Source organism: Tupaia chinensis, unplaced genomic scaffold, assembly GCF_000334495.1.
Source record: "Tupaia chinensis unplaced genomic scaffold, TupChi_1.0 Scaffold000356_2, whole genome shotgun sequence".
Classification (NCBI taxonomy): domain Eukaryota; kingdom Metazoa; phylum Chordata; class Mammalia; order Scandentia; family Tupaiidae; genus Tupaia; species Tupaia belangeri.
This window is the reverse complement of record NW_006159852.1, coordinates 202,384-211,140: the sequence shown is the minus strand read 5'-3', so window position 1 is coordinate 211,140 and position 8,757 is coordinate 202,384. Positions and strand designations below refer to the sequence as shown.

The window sequence follows — 8,757 nt, the reverse complement described above, 5'->3', positions numbered from 1 at the left end:
CCCACCCCCCCTGTCCCACCACTCCCCAGAGCCCCGCCATAGCCACGGAGGACCAGAGCGCCACGGCCGGGACTCCCGCGACGGCTGGGGCAGCTACAGCTCCGACAAGAGGATGAGCGAAGGCCGGGGGCTCCCTCCCCCCAGGTCAGTAGTCAGGCCACAGCAGGGCCTCTGCCCTCCCCTGGTCAGAGGTCAGCACCTTCACCATGCACATCCCCAGGGTGTGAGGCAGGGCCCCCACACCGCAAGGCGGGGGTCACCTGTGGGAGCCAGCCCCGTGGCCTTCACCTGCTCCCACAGTGGCAGGGACCCCTGCCCCTCCATCCGTCCCATGGCACTTCCAGGCACATCCTCCCAGGTCTCCCTCTGACCCCTGGTCGGTCTGAATCGGGGATTCTGAAGCCCCGAACTGACCCTGATGAGCCCCTAGGCCCCTGGGCCCAGCCATGCGGGTGGGGATCTCTGTGTGGAACCTGGACAGCAGGCGTGGTAACGCCCCCACCCCCCCAGGACTTCAGCACACCGTCAGGGCCCGCTCGGAGCCAGGGTGGGTACGCCCGGGTACACGCAGCGTCCGCCAGGGCTGCAGGTAGCAGGCGGTGGCAGGTCCAGCCAGGCGACAGAGTGTCCGCTCCCGGGAGCCTCCTCACACCCAGTCCTCCCGCCGGGGCTGTGGCTGCTCTGCTGTGCATCCCTGAGGGCTTACGGGGCACAGCTGCCCTCAGAAGTGCACCATAGCAGCACCCTGGGTGGCCCTCACAGGCGTCTCGCGCATCGGGTGTCTGCTCCTCGCGGGGCAGCATGGCACTCACTGCAGACGGGGCGGGGCTCTGGCACTCCGAGTGCCGGCCCTGAGCTGCCGGGCCTGCCGCTCACGGCCAGCACCTGCCCTGCTCTGTCCGGCCCAGCTGGTCTGGAAGCTTCCCAGGACAGCCACCAGCCGCTGCTGGAACCAGGACACGAGAGCCCCGTTTGGGTTTTTAAAGTTTAGGCCTGGAGTTTTACTGAAGCGTGTTTCGTACTGTTTGGTGGCTTTCCGTGGTCGGGGCTGAATGCCCACCCCTGTGGTTGCCCTGGGAGTGCTTGCATCCCTGCACCTCTCAGCCGCTGTGCCCCTGCCCCACACCCCTGCGTGCACGAGCCCCTCCCCTCCCCATAGACCTCCCTATTCCGGCTGTTTCACGTTATGGGGTCACAGCCACATGACCTCCATGCCTGGCATTATTCCCTGAGCACGCGTGTTTGAGTTACACCCCGTTGTGACCTGTGCCAGGGCCTCCTTCCGTTCATGCCGTGAGGCTCCATGTCTGGTGTGCCCACTCCTGCCCAGTGGCGCTGCTCACGGGCACGTCCTCCTTGCTGCCATGCCTGGTGCTGCTCAAGCGTCCTCATGCGCTCCCACGTGACAGGGTGTGGTGTTTCCCTTGGGCAGGCTCCAGCGGAGAGTGGGGCTGCGGGGAGAAGAGCCTGTGCAGGCTCCCTCGGCAGCCACGCTGGGCTCCACCCTGCAGCAGCACACACGGTGCCAGCCCCCCACGTCCTCACGGCACTCGGCTCATGCCTGTCTTTCTGACTGGCACTCCCTGGGGTGGGCTTGGCTGGCGCCTATCTCCCGAGGCTGGGTGGCAGCGTGCGTGCTGGCTGGGCCATTGTTGCCTGTGGGGAGACGTCACTTCCAGTCCTTGCCCGGTCGGTGCCATACCCAGACTGCTGTGTCTGCCTTTGTTTTCCCAAAGGGGCAGCCGGGACTGGGGAGAGCACAGCCAGAGGCCGGAGGAGCACCAGGCACGCGCTTGGCAGGGCACTGTGGACACGGGCGTGACGGGCCGAGAGCACGCCAGGTGGCAAGGTATGGAGCTGCCTCCCGAGGCAGGAGCGGGGCAGCCCCCAAACCCCCGGCCTTCCCCCCGAACAGGTGTTTGCACACTGCCTTCTCTTCCAGGTGGCGAGAGGGGCCTGTGTGGGCCCTCGGGGCCGGGGCACGTGGCAAGTCGGGGTGGCGTGGCGGGGTAAGGCCTGTGGTCCAGGGTGAGACCGGTGTGCTCCCACTCCTCACCCCTCCCTGCTTTTGCATGTCTGATCCGCTTGCTGGGTAGGAGGTTTTGGAAACAAACCACAAAGCAGCTCCTTGCAACTTAGGCCAATAACGCTCTTCAGTTCCCGGGAGAGTGGCGTGTGCTCGGGGTGCTCCTCCCCAGAATAAAGCAGACCGAGCGGGCGCCCTGGGGGTGCTCCCCCACGCGCTGGCCCCGGGAGGGGCACAGGGCCCAGCAGGGACCAGCGTCAGCCTTTGTTCCCAGGCGAGGCGGCTTCACAGGCGGACACGCCCAGGGCCACGTGGTGCCAGGTGGCACGCTGGAAGGGGGTGGTGCGGCCGGCCAGGACCGGGACGGCGGAGTCCCTGCGCACCCCCACCCCCACCTGTACCCCCACTTCACAAACCCTGCCGCCGTGTCAGCTCGACAATGTGAACGCACTCTGGTTTGGTTTTATTTTTTAAATAAACGTGTTCTCGTTCTGCCCTAAGACGAGGTTTCTGTTAACGAGGCATTCCATTTTCCACTAATAAAAGCTGACAGTTCGCACTCCTGCGTGTGTGCCGTGTGTGCGCGTGCCATGCGTGTCGCGGTGGCACTGGGCCTCTGCAGTGTGTGACCACGTGCTGACCCCACCTCGGTGCCAGCCACCGCTGCCTCCCACCCGTATCATTGAATTTCCACTCTGCCTCGGAAAGTGGGGCGCCTCTGTCTCCATCTGACCATGACCAGGCTGAGGCTCGGGAGCCAAGGCGTTCGCCCAGGGTCCCAGAGACTGGGTCTGGGCAGAGCTGCCTTAAGAACTGGGGTGGGGCCAAGCCCAACCCCACACCTGCAGGACTGGTGGTGAGGAGGTGCTGCAGGCACGGCCGCGTGTGCCCCGGTGTGCATGGTGATAGTGTGTGCGGGGCTGGCCCAGCTCAGAGCGCGGGTCCACCTGCTGACCCGGAAATGCAGGTGTGCGTGCGTGCTCTCGCCTGGGATCGCCATGCCATCCGCTTCCCTGAAGACACAGGCTCCTCGCAGCCAACCCTGCTCCGGAGCGCTCCTGTGCCGCACCTGCCAGCCTCCAGGAGGCGCTATGCTTGTTTTCAGAAGTGGTGCGTGGGCAGGACTGACGCTGGCGGGGAGCCAGGGTGGCGCTTTGGAGGCAGGGGAAGGTGAGGGGCGGCAGGGAGGCCCCCCACACGGACCAGTGTGGCCTTGTGAGACTTCACATCCCCTCCCTGCTTATCTGGGGTGGCCCCCACAGGCCCCACACAATTGCCGTTTCTCCCAAAGCCCCCAGTTCCCACTGGGGTGTTCAGTCTTTAATGAGCAACCTGGAAACACCGGGCGGCTCGGAGCTGGAGCTGCAGGGAGCATTAAAGGCAGCCCGGCTGTGCTCTGTCCCCGTGGCCGGGAACATGCCTCGGGAGCTTGTCCCGCTGTGATGGCTGGTACAGTCGTTTCCTGTGACAGGCCGGCGGGTCACCATCTCCATGGTGCACATGGGGTTCTGCGTGACACGTTCCCCCTTGCACAGGCCCCGTCTCCCCTGCACAAGCTGGAGTCTAGGAACCGGCGGCGGGGCCCCCTGCCGAGCAGCAGGAAGAGCAGCTCAGGGTCATGGCTGCTTGGGCATCCGCTCGAACTTGAGGTCGCATGACACAAAAGCAAGTTCTGCCACCACGTTCTAGCTCAGTACGGTGGGAACTTCCATTTCACAGTAAAGGAATGATTGTTTTTTAAAATATGAAGCAGGGCCTTGACTGGTTGACCGTAGGGAAAAGGAGCCTGCCTGCCATCGGGTCCCCAACGCCCATGTTAGACTGGCCAGGCCTAAGCCCGCCTTCGCTTTACGTAGAAAGAGCATTTGCAGGGCCAGCAGTAATGGCTGTGTTGCTGGACTCCCACGGAGTTGACTGCAGTTCAAGTCCCAGACCCGGTAGCTTAAACTCGCCCCGGCGTGGCCATCCCCCAGGGGTGATTTCTCGCTTTCTGTCTCTATGTCTCTCTCTGGTGAGCGTACGCACCCTATAGCAAAAACCTCCACAAAAAAAGAACGAAACATGGTACTTGCATCGGTTTTCCAGGCCGCAGTGGCAGGTGCTACCGGCCAGCTGCAGACACCCATGGACTCAGCACTGGAGGTCCGAAGTCCAGAGTGAGGACCCGGCCCGGCTGATTCTTCTAACCCTTCAGGGAGAATCTGCCCGGGCCCCCCGGTGTTCCTCGGCTTGCAGACCCATTGCTCGGCCTCTGCCTCTGTCTTCCCAGGGCTGCCTCCTCCCTGAGCGTGTGTGTCCAAATCTCTCCTTTCAAGTAACTGCAGCCAGGGCCAGCATGCACCCTGGTGGTGAACCCAATGGCTAAGGGAGCGGGATCAAATCCCAGCCCTGGTGGCCTGAAAAACACTGGTGTGTGCCCCAAGTCAAGACAAGGTGTGGCCATGCCCCATCCCGAGGGCTTTCTCCTTTGGTGAGCCTGTGCCCCTCTGGCAGTCAGAAGAAGAATGTCATGGTGTGTGGGAGTGCCCTGAGGCCGACTCCCTGCTCTCCGCTCCTCTGGAGGAGCCGGCTGGTGTCCCGGTGCCAGTGGCCTTCCCGCTCCGTTCCCACCTGACTCCATTCCACCAGCGGCTTGCAGGAATTCCCGCCTCAGTCTCCCCAATGCTTGTTGCTTTCGGTTTGGTTTGGTTTGGTTTGGTTTGGTTTGGAGAGGTTTTTGCCATAGGGCGCGTGCGCTCGCCAGACAGAAAGCAAAAAATCACCCCCCAGGGGGAATGGCCACACTGCAGTCCCTTCTCCATTCTCCTCTCAGGATCACGCCTGGCGTGAGTTTAAGCCACCGGGTCCAGAACACGAACCGCGGTCGACTACATGGGAGTCCCATGACATAGCCATTATGCTAACTGCTGGTCTCTTTTTCTGGTTTTTTTTTTTTTTTTGAGAGATTTTAGCTATAGGATGCATGCGCTTGGAGAGACAGAGAAATCAGTCCCCGCGGGCATGGCCAGGCCGCAATCCCTTCTCCATTCTCTCTCGGGATCTTGGGCATGCACGCACACGTGCCTGGCGTAACCACCACGCCATCTACTGGTCCCCTGCTGTAACCGTTTGGACAGAAGCCATGCTGGTGGGTGAACAGCGCATATCCATACACTGACTTTTTTTAAGAAATGTTTAATTTTATTCATTTATTTTCATTTAACCAGAGTGAGAAAGAGAAAGTGAGAAAGCAAGCCACCAGGTCTGGGACTCGAGCCATAGTCAGCCATATGGGAGTCCACACCACCTGCGGCCCAAGGATACACACACTCCCGCGGTGGGGTGTGGCCACACTTCACCCCTGCGTGCTGTCAGGATTTGGGGCACACAGGTGCCTGCTGTTTCTCAGACCCCCAGGGCCAGGGTCCGAACTAGCCAGCCCCGAGGGAACCGGCTCCCTTAACCTCTAGGCCTAGGGACTTCAGACGGTCTCAGAGAGGAGGGCTGGCCGGCCGCCTGCTAGCACGGGGTGCATGCGGGCACTGCCCCTCAGAACGGGACAGGCAGTGGGTGTTTCTCGGGACCGAGCTCCAGTTTGGGAAGACGAAGGGCTGGGGCCGGCCGGCCGCAGGGCTGTGCACTGAGGAGTGGTGAGGCCTACGAGTGCGTTCCCCTCGTTTAAAGACAGGCGTGGAGGGGCCGGCAGGTGGCCGGTGGTTAGGGCGGCTGGGCTCCACGCCTGCAGTTTGGGTCCCCAACTTGGTAACTTGTCTTTCTTTCTCTTTCTCTCTGTCTCTGGTCAGAGATAATAATAGTAACAAAGAAATTTTAAAATTATTTTTTAAAACAAAGCATGTTTGGGGGCCAGCAGGTGCCATGGTGGTTAAGGCAACTGGACTTACACGTGGCTGACCGCAGTTCGAGTTCTGGACCTGGCAGCTTGCTTTCTCACTTTCCCTCTCTGTCTCTGGTCAACTTTAAAAAATAAAATGATGACACACGAATAAAGTTAAAAATTCTCTAAAAAAGGAACAGGCGCGTGGGACGACACAGGATAGAAGGGACTGGAGTCTGTGGATCCTGGCTGCCTCGGGAGTCCTGGAGCCCCTTCCCTGCTGGTGCCGAGGGCCGACATTGGTAGGTCCCTCCTGTAGGGCCCGCATGGCCTTTGGACTCGGGACGGGGCTTGGTCTCCGCCATGGCTGGGGCAGCTTCCATCACGAGACCCCGGGTCAGCCTCTTCAGTGCCCCACGCTGTGGAGTTCAGTGCCGGAAACTGCTGCCGTGGTGCCCCGTACCCAGCCGCAGGGACGGTGCATCGGGCCCCACGGGGAGCTCGTGAAAGGCAGCCTGGCTTTGCCAGCTTTGCTGCCAGCCCTGCAGGGCCGGTGTTTACAGACGCGCAGAAATGAAACGGGCAGGGCGCTTTTCACACGTAGCCCGGAAAGTGTCACCTCACCCCGTCTGTCCCTGGGCAAACGGGGCTCAGCCAGGTGGAAGCCCACTTGGCCAGGGCCCCCCAGCAAGGCAGGATTCAAAATCTGGGCTCTGTAAGCCCCACTCACTCAGCAGAGGCTTCTCAGGGACATCACGTGCACAGGGCTTGGCACCAATGACGTGATTCCAAGACAGACTTGGAGGTTCTGCTCGCTGGGGGCGAAGCAAGGTTGGCTTCCTGGAGGAGACCACGGGGCAGGCCTGGGCCATAGGAACGGACTTTAGGAAAGGCATTCTAGGGAAGGATCTGGCCCAGAAGAACCGAGCAAGCAGAGCAGGGGTCCCCATGGCCAGAGCAGCCTCTGAGGCCAGAGGAGACCAGAGTGAGGCCGCTAGCCTGCAGGCAATGGGGAGTCTCGAGCACAGGAGACCTGGCCTTCCTGTGGGCTCATGGGTAACTCCCTGTCTGTCCAGGCCCTTCCAGCCCTGAGGGAAGGGGCAGCCAGCTGGGCACATGGGCCAGGCGCTACCTGGGCGGAGGCAGGGAAGGGGACCACTTACGAAGCCCAGAGCAGAGAGTGGAGGGATGGAGAAGGCCTTGCGGTGTGGCCACACCCCGTGGAGTGCTCACTCCCTCTCCCTGTCCCTCTCCTGAGCACGTGTACCCTATGGCAGTTCATATAGGCCCTGTCCAGGTGCTTCTCTCTCTCAGCACCCGTGTGCTCTCCTTTATTAAAGAAGGGACCAGCAGATGGCGGAATGGTTACATGGAGGTGACCACAGTTCGAGTCCCAGACCTGGCGACTTAAAACACACCAGGTGTCTACGTGCGTTCCCAAATTCCCAAAAGGAGAACGGAGAAGGGAGGGATTGCGGCTGGCCGGATCCCCGGGAGGTGATTGCTCACTTTCTGTCTCTGTCTCTCTGGTGAGCACACGTGCCCCATTGCAAAAATTTCTCTTGAAAAAGGAGGAAGAGGGAACCAGCAGTTAGCGTAATGGCTATGCCGCGGGTCTCCCATGTAGTCAACCACGGTTCGCGTCCCAGACCCGGTGGCTTAAAACTCACGCCGGGCGCGTGTGCGTGCGTGCCCAAGATCCCGAGAGGAGAATGGAGGAGAAGGGATTGCGGCGTGACCATCCCCCCTGGGGGTGATTTCTCGCTTTCTGTCTCTATATCTCTCTCTGTCTGGCGAGCGCACGCGCCCTATAGCAAAAAAACCTCTCCAAAAAAAAGAAGAAACAAAGATAGAAAAGGGAGGAAGAGGAAAGGAAGCACTGGGCCGGCAGGTGGCGTGGAGATCGAGACAGGTGGATCCCACATGGTCAGCTGTGTGGTTCAAGTCCCAGACCCAGCGGCTTGAAAATCACACTGGGTACCTGGTGGGTGATGTCTCGCTTAGTCTTTCTGTCTCTCTGGCGAGCACATGCACCCCATAGCAAAAAATCTCTCTCTTAAAAAACAAAAACCCACCAGGTGCGTGTGCGTGCGTGCCCAAGATCCAGAGACGGGAATGGAGAAGAAGGGGTTGCGGCATGGCCATCCCCCCCAGGGGGTGATTTCTCACTCACCTCTTTCTGTCTCTCTGGCAAGCGCACGTGCCTTGTAGTGAGAAGAAAAGAATGAAGGAAAACATCATGCCAGGCCTTTGTGTGCTGCCCAAGATCCCAAGCGGAGACTGGAGAAGGGATCGCGGCGTGGCCACCGCTAGGGGGCGATTTCTCACTTGCCTTCTCTCTCTGACTGCCAAGTGCACCTCCTTCCTCTATAGCAAAACTTTTTTTAAAAAGTGAAGGAGGAGAGATGGAGGAAGACTCAGAAAAAGCGGAATGGAGACAGAGACCAATGGAGAAAAATACAAGGAGACCCCGACGAAGTGGACGCACCCAGGAACACAAATAGACACAAACGCGGAAACAGAGGGTCTGAGACCAGGGACCTGCAGCGCCGCGAGCCGCCCTCGCGGCCCGCGGGCCCTACCCCGGCCGCCCACCGGGTGGCGCCCAAGAGCCGTGGTCCAGGCTGGGCGCGCCTGTAGCCGGCGCCCACGTCTCCGCCAGCGTTTCCTCCCGGCCCTGCGCCCCCTTATCGGGAGGCGCTGGGGACCGCGGGGTTCTGGGGTCCCCCTCACCTGGCCCCAGGCCTAGCTCTGGGTGGCTCTGCGTGCCTGGAGCACCTGCCTGGGCTGTCTTGGACGCGTGTGTGCATGTGTGTGCTGGCTTGGCGCGGTTGCACCTGCTCTTGCCTGAGCGTGGGTTTGGTGGTTGCATGGTGAGTGCTTGTGTGTATATATGTGTGCGTGTGTGTACGGGTGT

The 8,757-nt window shown here is 61.0% G+C and overlaps 1 protein-coding gene across 1 annotated transcript in view; it reads left to right on the top strand.

Moving 5' to 3' along the window:
* SAFB2 (scaffold attachment factor B2) overlaps positions 1–1,725 on the top strand; it is a gene marked incomplete in the record, with an annotated part of 42,487 nt that extends 40,762 nt beyond the window's left edge. Inside the window, 1 exon segment of the mRNA XM_027773531.1 lies at positions 145–1,725. Coding sequence (XP_027629332.1) covers positions 145–370 — 226 coding nt within the window.
* Between the last annotated feature and the right edge of the window lie 7,032 nt (positions 1,726–8,757).